We start from the raw sequence: 16,332 nt of genomic DNA, 5'->3' as shown, positions 1-16,332 counted from the left end.
GCCTACTGGCTGCTGTGGCTGCTGCTGCAGCAGCAGCCACAGCCCTTGCTGCTGCCTCCCGCTGCTGCTTAAACAGCAGCTATTGAGGGCTCGGCCTTGAGCTGTGGGCCGCCCCAGCCAGCAGCAGGCCTAGCAGCAGACAGCAGCAGAGCCCAGGGCCTCCCCAAACGCGGGCATTGTGGGGCCCCACAGGCCGCAGCAGCGCAGCAGCAGCCTCTGCAGCACAGCAGCAGCTTCTGCAGAGCAGCAGCAGCAGAGGCTGCTGAAGCATATATGAACTGCGGGCCCCCGTGGCTGCATTTGTTGCTGCTGCAGCACCCAGGGGCCCAAATAGCCCCACACCCAGAGAGCATTTGGGGGCCCCCAGTGTGATGCTGGGGTCAGGAATTGCCCGCAGTGCAGTTAGCAGCACTAGCAGCAGCACACACAGTTGAGTAGGCAATAAAGCATTAAAGTGTTCATTCTAGTGGGTTAAAATATACAAACATTCCACATTTAAAATGTCTGAGGCATCTTCAAGTCACCAGAACAAAGCTAGCGCCTAACTAGGGGCCCCAGAGAGCCTGGCTAGGAGCATTGGGGGGCCCTTGTGGCCGCCCGGGGGGCCCCTGGAGTCGCGTTGACCATCTTCATTAGCCCTGAACACATTTTTATTCTTTAATTGTCAAGTGCAATTCAAATTTGTCCAAAGACCCCAGGATATCCCTCCAGCATTAGCCGTGTGGGGGCCCCCGCCGCCGACTGAGGCCCCCTGTTGAGGCCTCGCAGGGGCCCCCAAGCCTGTGGCGAGCCCTCCCGGTTGTTCGGGGAAATTCCTCTCAAATGGCATTTTAAAGGATAAAATATACAGCCTGAGCAATTTATAGGCCTTTAAGGCGTATCTAAGGGGCAAAAAGGGGCCTCGCGGCCTACACAGGAAGCCCCAGCACGGGGGGGCCCCAGTCTTCCTAGCCCGAGAGTCTTCTTCTGCATGCAGACCACTGTGGCTGCTCTTAGCCAGGGCTCGCGGCGGGTCAGCAGCGCTGCTGCAGCAGCAGCAGCTGCGCCGCCGCGCTGCAGCGGGCTGAGGACGCGCTTTCAGGCTGCAGCAGCTCCTGCTGCAGCGCGAGCAGCAGCTGCAGCAGCAGCTCCCCCCTTGACTGCAGCCTCCAGCTTCTATAGTCCGTGTCTGCAAGGTGTACGTACACCGGCGGTGGGCCCCGACAGGGTTTGCTGCGCAGTCTGGGGGCCCCTGCAGCCGCTCTCAAGGGGGGGCCCCCGGGGCCCTGGGGGCCCCCGCACCCGGGGGCCCCTGGCCCGCCCCTTTGGAAGCCTGCCTAGCAGCAAAAGTGCAGCAGCAGCAGCAGCAGCAGAGGGGGGGGTGCTGCCCTCACGGCTCGCTGTGGCTGCGGACTTTGTCCTCCCGCAAGAGCTGTCCGTCAAGCAGCAGGGCAAGTGCAGCAGCAGCAGCAATCGAGGCAGCAGCAGCAGCAGCAGCTGGTGTGGCAGCGCTGAGAATCGTAGCAGCAGCAGCAGAGTAGCAGCAGAGGCGCTACTCGCTGCAGCAACAGTGCAGACAGCTACCTTGAGTCTAGCAGCAAACGCCAAGCAGCAGCAGCAACAGCAGCGCCTGCTGCTGCAGCAGACTCAGCCGCAGTCCCATCTTGTGCTGCTTTGCTGCAGTTTTTCTTCTCCTTTCCCGAGAGTGGCCTTCTGACGCCTATTGCAGGGCACTTCAGCCGGTTGCGGCGAGTGAGTTGCTGCTGCTGCTGCTGCTGCTGCTGCTGCTGCTGCTGCTCTTGTGGCTGCTGGTTTTGCTGCTGCTGTATGGTCGTAGCTGCTTGTGGTTTCTCGCCAATGCTGCTGTTGCTGCTGCGTTTGCTGTCGGAGTTGGCCTTGGCCGCATTATCTGAAGCTTGTGCACGCTTCTGCTGCTGTTGTTGTTGCTGCTGCTGCTGTTGCTGCTGCTGCTGCTGCTGCTGTTGCTGCTGCTAATGCTATTGCTACAGAGGCCGCAGACATGGACGGAAAAGACCTGCTGCGGTTTAGCCGTGTCATAGAGGCCCGGCGCAAGCGCCGGGCAGCAGCAGCAGCAGCAGCAGCAGCAGCAGCAAGTGCTTCCGCTGTTGCCGCCATAGAGGCTGCTGCCATGGCTAAAGATGAAGATGACTTAGCAGCAGCAGCAGCAGCAGCAGCTGGGGGCAACGCTGCGTCTCATCCGCAGAGCCACCTACAGCAGCAACAGCAGAATAGCAGCAGCACCAGCAGCAACAACGGCAGCAGCAGCACCAGCAGCAACAGCAGCAAAGAAGAAGATGCGGAGAGCAAAGCGCTGCACGAGCTGCTGCCTCGTGTGGGCCGCCAGGTGCTGGCAATTGTAAACCCTAAACCCTAAACCCTAAACCCTAGAACTGAATCTCTTGCATAGACCCTCATCTTATTTTTGCTTGTTTGATGCCTTTCTGCTGCTTCAATTGCTGCGCACTGCCGTTGAAGCACACGGCCTTGAAGCCACAGCTCTAGCTGCTGCTGCTGCTGCTGCTGCTGTTGCTGCTGCTGCTGCTGCTGCAGCTGGCTGCCATGCCGCTGCGATCAATGCTGGAAGTCTTGACAGCAACAGGAGGAGATATGCGCGTCGTTGCTGTTGTCGTGCTGAAGCTGCGCAACTCTGCTGCTGCTGCTGCACCACCAGATCTTGCTGCTGCTGCGAAGGCGCTTGCTGCTGCTGCAGTAGTTGACGCCAAGGCCTTTCGTGAGCGCCAGGCCCTGGGCCTGCAGCTGCGGCTGCTGCTGTTGCTGCTGCTAATCCTGCTGCTGCTCCTAGATTTGCTGCTGGCACTGGCAGCCGCAGACTGGAGTGCTTCAATCAGCCGCTGCTGCCGTCGCTGCGACTGCAGCAACTCCTGCAGCTGCTGCTGCTGCTATTCTTGCTGCTGCTGCTGTTCTTGCTGCTGCTGCAGAGGAGCTGGACAAGTGCTGCGCGGAGTGCTTCAGCTTGTGGAACCCCACAGACCTCGCAGCCGTGATTGCAGCAGCAGCAGAGCTGCATGTTTTGCTGCCCGAGACGCTGCAGCAGCTTGCAGTGCATGCACAGACTGTTGTTGCCAGTGAGCTTTTGCTGCTCCTGCTGTTGTCATTGCTGCTGCTGCTGCTGCAAATACTAAGAGGCCTTGACCTGGTTAAATGCCTTTCAGGGCTCGTAATATTCCCTGCTGCTGCGTTTTCTGCTTTTGCTGTTGCTGCTGCTGCTGCTGCTGCTGCTGCAGGAGCACCCCTGGAGGACCTCGCGCTGCTGCTGCTGGGGTGTCTTCGGCTGCACCGTGTGCCTCAGTCTCTTCGCTCTGCTGCAGCTTCGCGGCTTAACGCCGCGATCGACAGCTGGCAGCAGCAGCAGCAGCTGCCGCTGCAGCAGCGGCAGCAACTGCAGCTGCAAAAGGAAATAGCCGAGCTATCTCCTGCAGCTGCAGCAGACCTCGTTGCAGCAGCAGCTTTTCTGAAATTGTTCCTTCCAAATGAGACGGTGGTGAATAAAGCTCTTGCCGCTATCGAGCTGCTGCTCTGCTGTTGTGCTGCTGCTGCTGCTGCTACTGCTACGCGTTGCTGCTGCTGTTGCTGCTGCTGTTGCTGCTGCTTCTAAAAAGTAAAACTTCAGGTGCTGCGGCGTTTCGTTGCCTGTGCTGATGGCGCTTTGTGTGTCATCTTGCTCTGTTTGCTGCTGCTGCAGCAGTTGCTGCTGCTGCAGGCCCCTGCGCATGAACTCGAGCTGCAGCGCCTAGCGCAGCTGCTGGGGGCCCTTACCCAACAAGCTGCAAAGGGGGCCCCCTTGCCTCTCAGTTTCTTGCTGCTGTCAGCCAACAGCATCAAAAGTCGCATTGCTCCTGCTGCGCTGCAGTTGATGCAGCGGCAAGCAGCGCAGCAGCAACAGCAGCAGCAGTGGCATCTGCAGCAGCAGACCGAAAGCACCCATTCTTCAGCAGCAGCAGCAGCAGTAACCGTGGACCCAGTTAGCTGCTGCACGCTCCTGCATGCGTTTGCGTATGGCACAGCTGCTGCAGCCTCTGCAGCAAAGGAACTGGCGCTTCCTTTGGTTGCAGCTCAGAAGCTGCTGCAGGCAGTCTATGTGCTGCAGCAGCAGCAGCAGGACCTGCAAGTCTACCCACAGTCGCTCGTGGACTTCCTTAAGTCCCAGCAGCTAACAGCAGCCCTCTGCGGCGTACCCGGGAGACATAATGCAGCAGCAGCAGCTTCTGGGCCTGAACCTGAAGCAGCAGCAGCTGCTGCTGCAGCAGCCGTCCGCGACGTTGCTGCAGCGGCTGCTCCTGCGGCTGCTGCGGAGGCAGCAGCAGCTTCCCCTGCTGAAGCTAGACTTGAAATACCTTTCAAGGCCAACTTGCAAGTGGGGGATTGGAAAGAAATTCTTTGTAAGGAGCTTCGGGAGCTGCGTGACTCCTTTGTGCGTGCTGCAGCTGCTGAAGGCGCAGCTGCAGCAGAAGCAGACACAGCGGCGACAGCGCCGGGAGAAGCAGCAGCAGCGGCAGCTGCTGCTGCTGCGAATGCTGCAGCAGACACTTTGCTGCCAGAAGGCAGCGACCTGTGGCGTCGCGCTGCCAACGCGGAAACGCTGCGCAAAATCGTCGAAACCGTGGCGCAGCAGCAGCAGCAGCAGCAGCAGCAGCAGCAGCAGCAGCGGGGTTTCTCTTCGCGGCAGCTTTTCTCTCTTGCCTATTCCTTGGTAAGCAGCACTTTGTAGTCTCAGCCCATTCTTGAAGTCCCAAGAAGCAAATTTCTATCGGATTTGTTTTCAGGGGTCAACTTCACTGCTAAGTCCTCTTCAGGACGCTCTCTCCACCGCTCCGTTTTTTTGCTGCTGCGAACAAAGTGCAGCAGCAGCCGCTGCAGCAAGTGCTGCAGCAGCGGCTGCTGCAGAGCCTGCCGCTGCTGCTGCAGCTCCAGTAAGGCTGCAGAGAGAAGTTCTGGGGATCTTGCTGAGTGTTCTCCAGCAGCAGCAGCAGCAGCAGCAACTACCGGCCCCTAGGAGCACTGCTGAAGCGCTGCAGCAATACGTAGGCTCATTCCTCCCCACCGCAGCTGCTCTCGCGTCCGTTGCTGGCAGCTGCCGGCACTGCTGCTGCTACCGCTGCTGCTGCTGCTGCTGCCGCTGCTGCTGCTGCTGCTGCCGCTGCTGCTGCTGCTGCGTCCCTCAGGCCTTGCAGCTGGCTGTCTGTGCGGCTGCTCCCCCAGGCTGTCAGCAGCTACTGCATGCGCGTGCTCTCTATGCCCCTGGCCCACAACTTTGGCCCAGAGGGCCAACTCGAGGTGGGGGCCCCCCTGCCTGGGACCCCCCTGCCTGGGGCCCCCCTGCTGGGGGCCCCCCTGCCTGCTGGGGGCCCCCCAGGCCTGCAGCTAAGGGCCCCCCGGGTAGAGCAGGAGCTGTTTTCTGTGCTGAAGGAGGAGGGAGTCTCAGTGGTGGTGAGCAGGGTTTACGGTCTAGGGTTTAGGGTTTACGGTCTAGGGTTTAGGGTTTGCGGTCTAGGGTTTAGGGTTTACGGTCTAGGGTGTAGGGCCTGGCTGGGGTGGGGAGAGCAGAAGGCAGATGGAGACAGAGACAAAAAGAGTTTAGGAAACAAAAAAACTGACAAAGAGAAAAATCGACTGTCTCCTTTTGGCTGCGCAGCTGGGGCCCCGGCTGGGCCCCTGGGTCTGTGTTGCTGCTGCTGAGACTAGCAGCAGCACGGCCTACTGCTACCTGCCTCCCTCCTGCCTGCATGCTTCGGCGCGGCTAGCAGCAGCAGCAGCAGCAGAGACGCAGGTACAGCAGCAGACAGGCAGCAAAGTGCAGCAGCTAAGGGTGGAGACGGACGGCCTGGGCTTTGTCTGGGTCGGGGGCTGCAGCAAACTGCAGCAAGACACTGCTGCAGCACTCAAAGCCCTGCAGTGGTGGGGCTGGGCCATTTTGCTGCTGCCCCACACTCTCTGGGAGGGCCAAACTTCTCCCAGGCAGCGCGCGGAGGCCCTCAAGAGGGCCCGCGAGAGGGCCTCGGGGCCCCGCGCAGCATAAGCGGGCTGCCTGCTGCTGCAGCAGCGGCTGCTGCTGCTGCAGCTGCTGCAGCTGCTGCGGCTGCCGTAGCATTGATAGCTGTAGCGCCAGCCATCACTGCTGCTGCAGCAGCAGCAGCAGTGATGGCTGCATGGCCGTGGCAGCAACTGCACACGGCCAGTCGTCGCAGCAGCAGCAACAGCTGCTGCAGCAAACCTGTCAGAAAGTGCCAAGTGCAGCGAAGCAGCACATTTTCTGAGGTGTACGTACAGCTGAGCGCAAGGCACTCTGCATTCTCTGGCGCTGCGCCGAGCACGATAAATATAAATGAACCAATAAATATAAATGAACAAAATGCCACCAGAATTTTAAATCTATTTGTTATTTTCCGGGAGAATTGTGCAGAGAAGTAAATATTTATAAAGTGAAATGAAAACGACGGCAGCAGGATTCGAACCTGCGCGGGCAGAGCCCAGTGGATTTCGAGTCCACCTCCTTAACCACTCGGACATGCCGCCGACTCTCGCCGCTCAAGTTAGCACTGCGTCTTTATTTGCTGCTGCGCTTGCTGCTGCTGCAGCTTGCTGCTGCAGCTTGCTGCTAGGCTTTGCTGTTGCTGCAGGGCCTCTCGCCCGCTGCGGGGCCCCACGGGGGCCCCCTGCTGCACTTTGGGTACCTACGGAGGGGCCCCCAGGCAGGACGAAACACGGGGCCCCACTAAGGGGCCTTTTAAGAGCTAGAGGGGCCCCCATGAACCTCAGGGTCACCTGGGGCCCCCCCCGCTTGTGTCTTTGCTGCTAAAGGGCCTAGCCGCAGCACAGAGCTGCGGGGTCCCTTACCCGCAGCGGCTCGCTGCAGCTAGCCGCAGGTAGCCACATCTCGCCGCAGCTAGCCGCAGCTAGCTGCAGCTAGCTGTAGCTAGCTGCAGTCGCTAGCTGTAGCTAGCCACAAGTGACCCGCACCTACTAAGGCTGTTTGGCAGCTGCAAGCTGTTCCCGCTGGCTGCACTGCCCCCTGTGGGGCAGGAAGAAAGGAAATCTTTAAATAAACTCCTGGGGGGCCCCAGGGGGCCCCGGGGGCCCCCAGTGTGCTGTGGGCTGTTCTGGCGGAGTGTAAGGGGGGAGAGAGAACGGCCACAGAGCAGCGGGGGCTGCTGCAGCAGGGGCTGCAGCAAAAGGCCGTTTCCAAGCTCCCTCTGCTGCATGCATGCGCTCTTAAAAGCCCCAATTTACTTATAGGCAGGCGCATGCAGCTAAAGATGTGCAGATTTCGTTCAAAGAGAGAAGCTAGGGGGTCAAGGCTGGGAGCCACAGCCTTGCGCTGCGGCGAAGGCGGGGCTGCCTGCAGCAAAAACCTGGCCAGCAGCTAAACGTTGACAATAAATTTGAAAAAAACTAAATTAATCGATTAAAGAGTCTTGTTTGCCTTTTGGAGGCCTGCAAGGGAGCCTGAGGGGCCCCAGCAACCTCAGGTGGAAAAGCTGCAGCCGCAGCGCGGGTCTTCAGCCCCGACAGCACTGGGGCCGGAAGCAGAGAAGTAAAAAAGTGAAGAGGCAGAAATTAATTTGCTTGAATTTGTAAGTGGCTTTGAGAACTCAGCTGTACGTACACCTGGAAGGCGCGGCGCCGAGGCTTCTCACCGGCAGATAGAGCTGTGACAACTTCTGCGTCACAATCACCCCGCTGGCGTGGCTCTTTCTTTTCGCGCTTTTCGTTTCTTCTGCGTTCTTTTTTATTTACATTTTGTGCCATTTAGAAAGCCTCAGATCTTTATTTGCCTCCTGCACTCCCCAGAGCTGCTGCCGGGGTTTCTGCTGCAGCAAGGCTTGCGGCCAAGTACAGGGCCCCCCCATTCAGCAGCTACAGCCTTTCCAGCCACTAATGGAAAGGGCAGCCCAGAGCTCGGGGCGCCTTTTGCTGGCCCCCTCCGTGCTGCTGGCCCGGGCGCTGCAGCGAGCAGCTGCAGCAACAGCAGCAGCAACAGCAGCAGCAGCAGCAGCAAGCTCGCCTTGTTTGCATTCCTTCGCACGCGAGTCCACGCAAGCAAACGTGCGCTATCGCTTGCCCGAGCCGTCTCGGGGGGGCCCCCTGGGGCCCCCGGGGGCCCCCCAGAGCCTGCCTGCAGGCAGAGGGGCCCTGTGGCGAGGAAGAGGGGGGCCCCCCGGGGGGCCCCCCTTTGAGGGGCACCGGCTTTTTTCGAGGGCTGCTGCAGCCAAGATCGCAGGCGAGGGGCCCCCCGAAGGCAGTGGGGGCCCCCCAGCAGGTTCGGGGGCCCCCTCAGCGAAGTTCCAAACTTTGAGTGATTTGCTGCAGCAGGAAAACAGTCTCAGCGGCCTCTTCGAAAGCTACAACAACGAGTAAGCCCCCCTAAACCCTAAACCCCAAACCCTAAACCCTCAAACCCCAAACCCCAAACCCTAGACCTCAAACCCTAAACCCCAAACCCTAAACCCCTGAACCCTAAACCCCAAACCCTAGACCTCAAACCCTAAACCCCAAACCCTAAACCCCAAACCCTAGACCCCACACCCTAAACCCCAAACCCTAAACCCCAAACCCTAAACCCTAAACCCCAAACCCCAAACCCTAGACCTCAAACGCTAAACCCCAAACCCTAAACCCCAAACCCCAGACCCCAAACCCTAAACCCCAAACCCTAAACCCTAGCCCCGGGTGCGGTCGTGGGAGCGCAGAGGGGAGGCTGTGGGGTGTACGTACACCGCAGGCGTTCGCTGGGTTCGCTGCTGACGCTGCAGCAGCTGCAGCAGCAAATGGAGCGGGTGGGCCGTTTGGAAAGAGAAGCTGTGCTGCGGCGGGGCCTTTCGCAGCAAATGGCGCGGCAAGTGTCTGTGCAGGGTTTGCGGCCTTCGTTGGGAAACAGAATTCCCTTCAACGACTTCGTGTCTGCTGCTGCTGCTGCTGCTTGGGCGGAAGCAGCAGCAGCAAGGGCCAGCAGCGCAGCAGCAGCGCGCCTGCTGCGCCGCCTGCCCCTCAGCCAAGGTCCGCAGCCCCAAACCCCAAACCCTAAACCCTAAACCCTAAACCCTGTTCTTGCAGCCAGGCCCTCGAGGAAAGCCACTTGCTCTCAAGACGGAATGGGGAGGCGGAGCTGCTGCGGGTTTGGGGAAACCCCGCAAGTCGGGGTTTAGGGTTTAGGGTTTAGGGTTTAGGGTTTAGGGTTTAGGGTTTAGGGTTTAGGGTTTGGGGTTTTTGGTGCGGTTGGTGCTGCAGCGGCAAAGGCTCTTGTGAGTAGCTCGACGACTCTTTACTTCAACATTAATGAATTCTGCGAGGCCCTGCAGCCGCTGCTGCTGCAGCAGGGGGCCCCCCAGCAGCAAACGGGGGGCCCCCCTGCTGCTGCAGATGCTCCGGAGCTGAGAGATCCGCAGCTTGTAAGGGCCGCCCTTGAAGGTGAGCCCCTCTGCAAACCCTAAACCCTAAACCCTAAACCCTAGTTGCTGCCGGCCTCGTGCTTACGCACTGGCTCCCATAAGCAAAGCCCTAAACCCCAAATGGCAGCAGCATCCAGCGCCTGAGTTCGAACCCCTAAACCCTCGCCGAAACCCCAAACCCTAGCCAAAACCCTAAACCCTAAACCCTAAACCCTCACCTTGCGGGCCGTGCTGCAGAGGCCTTTGAGGCCGTGCAGGGCAGCCGCAGCGGGATCGCCGACGCGCTGGAGTTGCTTTCGGGACTTTGTCGGTTTTGCAAAGCTGACGAGGACGAGAGAGTCAAGGGTAAGTGCAGCAGCAGCAGCAGCAGCAGCAGCAGCAGCAAGAGCAGCAGCAGCGGCTGCTGGGGTGGGCCTTAGCTTACCTACCTTGGGGTTTTGGAGCAGAAGTAAAACCCTTGGGTTTTGATTTTGCGGGGTTTGAGCTTTGATATCCCGGAGTCAGGGCCAAGATATGAGGTTTTAGGGTTTAGGGTTTAGGGTTTAGGGTTTAGGGTTTTGGGGTCCTGTGCCTCAGCGAGCTTTGTGCTCCTTGACAAAGAAGGCCGCGGCCTTTTGGACTTCTTCGTCGTCGCTGCTGTCTTTCACCATTTGCACCGCAGTGCGTCCTCAGACCCTAAACCCTAAACCCTAAACCCTAAACCCTAAACCCTAAACCCTAAGGACTGAGTCCAGCACTTGAGCCATGGGTACTTTGTAGAAGAAAACACCAGCAAGGGCCCCGTTGTGAAGCGGCTCACTTGACAGCTTGTCTCAGCGTAAAGTAGGGCTTAGATCAAGGGTTTAGGGTTTAGGGTTTAGGGTTTAGGGTTTTGAGTTGTGCAGTGCTGCTTACGCCCTCTATCGTGGACAAGCTCCGGCGGGCTCGCGTGTCGTTTAAAAGTGTAAGTGGGTTGAGGTGTACGTACAGCTGAGCGGCGCGCGCAGAGTGTCTGCATTTGCATTTCTTGTCACAAATTTATTTTCTTTTTTTTTGTTTTTTTTCAGGTAGATGATTTGGCGCTGGCGAGTGCTGTAGAATTATTTAAAGACAAGTACCCGTTTGTGACAATGGCCCTTGAGGGCTGCTGCGGCCTGCAGGGTCGAGCTGCAGCAGAAGCAGCAGCAGCAGCGCCAGCTGCAGCGTCAGCAGCAGCAACACAGGCAGCAGCAGCAGCAACAGAGTGCGCTCGCAAGCAGCTCTATGTTGACCCTACTGAAGAACCCTGGAAAACTCTCTCTCGGCATGCCGGCCTCACCCTCACTTTTGACGAGTTTGAGCGCGAGTAAACGAGGGTTTACTTAGGGTTTAGACCGAGGGTTTAGCGCGAGGGTTTAGCGCGAGGGTTTGGCGCGAGGGTTTAGTGCGAGGGTATAGCGCTAGGGTTTATTGCTAGGGCTTAACGCTAGGGTTTAGTGCTATAGGGTTTTCAGTGCTAGGGTTTAACGCTAGGGTTCAGGGTTAGGGTAGCGCTAGGGTTTAGCGCTTGGGCTTAGGACTAGGGTTTAGGGTTTGGGGTTTAGGGTTTAGCGAGTTACTGCCTTGAGGGTTTGGGCGTCTGCGCTTGGGCTAGGCCCGTGCAGCCAGTTAGGGTTTTGGCGAGGGTTTAGGGTTTGGTGTTTTTGGTTTGCTTTTTGTGTGCTGCAGATGTAAAGACACCCCGAATGAGGCAACCCTTAGCGCAACGTCCTTGTTGAGACTTCCGCTAATAGTTGTCCTTCGCGACTTGTTTTGATCAGGCCAGCTAGCTAGCTGGCTAGCTAGCTATCTGGCTAGCTATCTGGCTAGCAAGCTATCTGGCTAGCTAGCTATATGGCTGGCTATCTGGCTAGCTGGGCGTGCCTGGGGTTCATATGGCCCAAGGCGGGCGGCCGGCAGAGGTGAAGAGGCAGCTAGCTAGCTGGCTAGCTAGCTAGATAGCTAGCCAGCTAGCGGGGTGGCGGGGGCGCGGGCGCTAGCTAGCTAGCCAGCGTTGGTTGCTGCGCCTTGGCGTTTTATTTGTCTGGGATGAATGAGAATTGTAGCTCAAGGGCCCTTTGCCGAGACTGCCCTGCGGCTGTCTCCAGCTGTTTGCTGGCTTGGGTGCTAGGGGGCGTTTGCTGGTCTTTTTGGGGCTTTGCATGCGCTCGAGCACATCCTTTTGTGTCTCTTTGCATTTCATGAACAAGTCCCCAGTGCTTGTGTAGTATAGTGCACTTGCATTTCTTATTTGCTGCCTTTTCGCGTTTGTGGGTTTTCTATGCGCGAGCGGCGCCGTTCGGGTGTCTGTACATACACCCCATCCAGCTGTCTGCGCAGAGCCCCCCCGCGCAAATGCGCCCGTTTGCATGCAGTAAATATGTGTATTATACATTTATATTTGTATATATTTGTATACATATGTATTTATTTGCATTTGTATTTGTACTTTTTTGCATTTGTGTCTTCAAGCATGGAAGTGCAGTGTACAGGTGGCTGCACATGCGCCTTTGGGCCTGGCGGCTACGCTGCTGGTGCAATAAGATATGCAAAGATGTTGTTGAGCATTTGAGGCATGCAGAATAAGTCATTTCATATATGTACAAATGTATAAATATATTATTTGGACAACTGAGTGGCCCGCAAAGTTCCCTCCGAGGCGTGGCCTGCGGCAGGTGTATGTACGCCTCTGTGTGTTGCGTGCATGCACGAGTGCGGCAGTTCAGGTGTATGTACAGTGTCTGCACTTGCAGCTGTGCCTCCAAGTACAGAAGTTGCGGCGCTGCAAATGTGTATATATTGATATGCATTTATATAGACATCAGTGAAGGTAAATGTGTTCAGATTTATGCATAGACGGGCGCAGAAGTACATTTTGCAATGTACGCATGCCGAGAAACTCACTGAGACAACTGTTGGCCCCTTTCTTGTCTTTTGTGCGGGGAGTGCATTGGGCAAAGACCCACAGAACACTCAAACCAACTTGCTGTTAAGATTGGCCTCGAGGCTCCGCGGTTGCTGCTGTTGCTGCTGCTGTTGCTGCTGCTGCTGATGACTGTTTTGCTGCTGCTCATTTGAAATGCAGAAGCAGATACTTCTCTAGTCCTGTAGGCTTTGAGTACAGCCAGTATAGAGCTCTGTGCACAGTAGTGGGCCGGGGTGTCTGGTCTTGGGGTGTACGCGCAGTTATTTTTTTTTTTATTTCACAAAAATGCATTTTATTTTTATTGCAATAAATATTTTCCGCCCCGCTGTTCCAGATCCAAGTGAAGTGTCAGTCAGCCCCGGGCGCGGCTGCGCAGCCGGGAGTGCTCTGGTGGCTGTCTCGGGGGCATTAAGTTGCAGTTTTGTTTTATTAGTTGAATAATAGTAGAAAAAATAAAGAATTAATTAAAGTGGTGTGCCATTTGCCTCGAAATGCTGTGGGGTTGCGGCCGCCGGGCCTCGCGCGCGAAGATCTGGGGTGTACTTACAGCTGTGGCGGCGGCGACGGCGGCGACTCTAAACAGTGTGTCCTTCTTTGCTGTCACTTCTGATCCTTCTGCTTCTTTTTTGACTCATTTTCACTCAATTTTCCGAAAACCAACTCACCATTTTCGCTTTCTGGCTGGCCAGCGGCCCCCGAGCTTCATCCAGGCCTCTCCCCCGCTTTCTTCCTCCATAGGGTCACCTACGGGCGCCGCTGAAGCCCCAGGGGCCCCCCAGCCCTTTTCCTCCAGCCCTTCAAGTGCGCCGCGGGGCCCCCCGGCAGCAGCAGCAGCAGCAGCAGCAGCTGCAGCAGCAGCAGCAGAAGACCCTCCCGAGCCCCCTTCTGCAGCCATGGCGTGGCGCAGCCACGGGAGCAGCAACAAAGAGCTTGTGGAGAATTTGAGGCGCTCAGGCGTCTTCAAGGACCAAAGGGTTTTCGACGTCATGCTGCAGGTGCGGCCCTTCGCCTTCGGCCCTAGGCCGCGGCGCGGGCCAAGGGTTTAGGGTTTAGGGTTTAGGGTTTAGGGTTTAGTGCAGCGAGGCGGGGGCACACACAGGGAAAGGGACTTGCAGCAGAGAGAGCCAGCCAGAAGACGCAGCAGCTGCATGCAGATGGCCCCAGCGGAGCCCTTTCCGCGTATTCCCCACCAGCAGTGCGTGGGCTCTAGGGCTTAGGGTTTAGGGTTTAGGGTTTAGGGTTTAGGGTTTGGGTGTGGGTGTTTCGGCAGGTGGACCGGGGCCACTTCGTGAGCCAAGACCCTTACCTGGACATGCCCCAGTCCATCGGCTTCGGGGCCACCATTTCTGCACCCCACATGCATGCAATTGCTCTTGAACAACTTAAAGAAGAACTGGTGTGGGGCCACAGGGCCCTCGACGTCGGTGCGTGCCCCAGGTGTACGTACACCGCAGCAGCCCCGCACTGCAGCCGCTGCTCAGGCGCTTCCGCCCCAAGGGGCCCCGAGGGCCCCCGAGGGCCCACCCAAGGGCCCCAAGGGGCCCCCTAGGGCCCCCGGAGGGCCCCCGGAGGGCCCCCGGAGGGCCCCCTAGGGTCCCTCTAGGGCGCCCGAAGGGGCCCCCTGCGGGCCCCCTAGGGGGGCCCTAGGGACTCCGAAGGGTCCTTGTGCCCCCGAAGTGGCCCTCCAACGGCCTCAAAGGGGCCCCCCGAGGGCAGTTTGAGGGCCCCCGGGGGCCCCCGGGGGCCCCCGAAGGGGCCCCCGGGTGCTGCGCGGGTTGTGGGGGCCCCGGGGCCCCAGTGCAGGACTTGGGGGGCGCCAGTTTTTGCATTTAGGAGCTTTTGGAATTGTAATTTGGAAAAGAAAGCAATCGAGGGTTTGCTGGTTTGCTGCAGGATCGGGGACAGGCTATTTGACAGTTTGCATGGCCTTGATGGTGGGCGCTGGGCAAGAGGGCGGGGGCGTGGCCGTGGGGATTGACTACGTGCAGGGTTTGGTGGACTTGTCGCGCAAGCAAGTCGCGAGGGTTTGGGATTAGGGTTTAGGGTTTAGGGTTTAGGGTTTAGGGTTTAGGGTTTAGGGTTTAGGGTTTGGGGCTCGGCGGCCCCCAGATCCGTGGTCGAAGCCTGGGACTGTTGTTTAGGGTTTCCGTCTCCGATCCTGTTGTCGAGGGTGCTTAGTTGGGGTTAAGGTGCTAGGGTTTAGTTGCTGAGGAATTAGCAAAAGGGTTTAGGGTTTAGGGTTTAGGGTTTAGGGTTGAGGGTAAATAATGGGTGCAGACGCACTGGCCGAGGGTTTGGGGACTAAGCGCTCTTGTTAAACGGTTTTAACATTAGCGCGCAGTCGGGGCCCTCTGTGTAGAGCTGCTGGCTCCGGGGTTTAGGGTTTAGGGTTTAGGGTTTGCGGCCTAGGGTTTAGGGTTTGGGTGTTGCAGGAACGTGGCTGCTGCCTTCCCGTCGCTGCTGTCGAGCCCCAACTTTGAGCTAATCAAAGGAGACGGCTGGGCGGGGGGCCCCTCTTGGGGGGCCCCCTACCACGCAATCCACGTGGGTGCTGCTGCTGCTGCAGTTCCTGCTGCGCTGCTGCAGCAGCTTGCTGCTGGGGGCAAAATGGTGATCCCCGTGCAGTGCAGCAGGGGCCGCATAACCCTCGAGGGTTTGGGCGAAAGGGACTTGGGAATTAATTCCGATTTAGGAGGAGGCCAGGCTCTTGTTGTTATTTCCAAAAACTCTGAAGGAGAAATTTCTGTTAATTACATCACCAGCGTTATCTACGTGCCCCTCGTCCGCACCACCTCCCACTAGCTGCCGCCAGCCGCAGCAGCAGCAGCAGCTGCAGCAGCAGCAGCAGCAGAAGCAGCAGCAGCGGCAGCAGAAGAGGCGGCAGCAGAAGCGGCAGCAGCAGCGGCAGCAGCACAAGCAGCGACAACAGAAGCAGCAGGGGCAGCAGCAGCGGCAACAGCAGCAGCAGTACCAGCAGTAGCAGCAGTAGCAGGAGGAGCAGCAGCGAAAGCGACAGCAGCAGCAGCAGCAGCAGTAATAGCTTGGAGACAGTGTCTGTACACTGACGGCGCATGCAGGGGCTCATCTTGTTCTTAATTGATGGGGCTTTGCGTAGCTGCAGTGACACCTCAAGCCGGCGTTTCAGCTGTCTGTACACTGCAGCAGGAGCAGCAGCAGCAATGCAGTTTTAATCTTTATAGTCTTAATGAAAACAGCAGCAAAGAGCAGGGGCTGCAGGGGCCCCAAGAGGCCGCGGGGCCCCACAGGGAGACACCCAAACTAGGGCCAGGGGCCCCAGGGGAGCCTTCGGGGGGCCCCCTCTGGGGCCCCCCGATTTTTATCTCCTTACGTTTTCCGCTTTACAAGTGTAGATCCTTGAGCTCACAGCTAGCTGGCGGCTAGCTGGCAGCTAGCTGGCAGCTAGCTCACAGCTAGTTCACAGCTAGTTCACAGCGAGCTCGCAGCGAGCTCACAGCTAGCTCACAGCTAGCTCACAGCTAGCTCGCAGCTAGCTCACAGCTAGCTCGCAGCCTTGTGGCTGTGAGCTAGCTATCCGGCTGGACGGGCTGACTAGCTAGCCAGCTAGCCAGCCCAGTGGCTGGGGACGAGGCTGGCTGGCTGAGGAGCAGGCTGGCTAGCTGGCTACAAAGAAGGGGCTGAATGGCTCAGAGGGAAACTGCAGCGCCTTCATAGGATACTTGCCTTGCAGCTAGCTACTTAGCTAGCCAGCTAGCTGCCTATGTAGCTAGCCAACCCGAACTCTTTGCAGCCAAAGGGCAGCAAGCAGCCAGTAAGGAATGCACAGAGGGGCTGCTAGCAGCAAGCCGTTGGCCTCTTGGGCCCCACAGGACAAGACAGAAATGGCTAGGTGCCTGTGTGCAGCTGTATCTGTAGGGTGCTAGCTGCAGCGGGAGCTCGAGCTAGCTGTAGCTAGCTAGGGCTTGCTGTAGCTAACTGTGACATCTGCCAGTCCTTCTGCGCATACAAAGATGAGCTGCTACG

The 16,332-nt window shown here is 58.2% G+C and overlaps 3 protein-coding genes across 3 annotated transcripts; all 3 read left to right on the top strand.

The window, feature by feature from the left end:
• Window positions 1–1,999: 1,999 nt before the first annotated feature.
• ENH_00086170 (hypothetical protein, conserved) lies at window positions 2,000–6,037 on the top strand (the record flags this gene model as incomplete). Its single annotated transcript, XM_013577874.1, has 8 exons — window positions 2,000–2,344; window positions 2,551–2,731; window positions 2,877–3,086; window positions 3,246–3,502; window positions 3,704–4,711; window positions 4,785–5,042; window positions 5,221–5,448; window positions 5,654–6,037. 8 exons carry the CDS (start codon window positions 2,000–2,002, stop codon window positions 6,035–6,037), a joined length of 2,871 nt encoding a protein of 956 aa, XP_013433328.1.
• Window positions 6,038–7,896: 1,859 nt separating this feature from the next.
• Window positions 7,897–11,181, top strand: ENH_00086160 (hypothetical protein, conserved; the record flags this gene model as incomplete). Its single annotated transcript, XM_013577873.1, has 8 exons — window positions 7,897–8,372; window positions 8,741–9,015; window positions 9,247–9,426; window positions 9,645–9,752; window positions 9,984–10,067; window positions 10,292–10,350; window positions 10,454–10,731; window positions 11,094–11,181. 8 exons carry the CDS (start codon window positions 7,897–7,899, stop codon window positions 11,179–11,181), a joined length of 1,548 nt encoding a protein of 515 aa, XP_013433327.1.
• A 1,640-nt stretch (window positions 11,182–12,821) lies between these two features.
• Window positions 12,822–15,310, top strand: ENH_00086150 (protein-l-isoaspartate o-methyltransferase, putative; the record flags this gene model as incomplete). The annotated part of the gene is made up of 6 exons (XM_013577872.1): window positions 12,822–13,325; window positions 13,601–13,754; window positions 14,224–14,354; window positions 14,509–14,519; window positions 14,763–14,874; window positions 15,023–15,310. 6 exons carry the CDS (start codon window positions 12,822–12,824, stop codon window positions 15,308–15,310), a joined length of 1,200 nt encoding a protein of 399 aa, XP_013433326.1.
• Window positions 15,311–16,332: the final 1,022 nt, after the last annotated feature.

The sequence above is a fragment of the Eimeria necatrix genome, genomic scaffold (assembly GCF_000499385.1).
Source record: "Eimeria necatrix Houghton genomic scaffold, Enh_scaff9, whole genome shotgun sequence".
Classification (NCBI taxonomy): domain Eukaryota; phylum Apicomplexa; class Conoidasida; order Eucoccidiorida; family Eimeriidae; genus Eimeria; species Eimeria necatrix.
The sequence above is the reverse complement of the archived record's forward strand: the minus strand, read 5'-3'. Positions and strand labels throughout refer to the sequence as shown.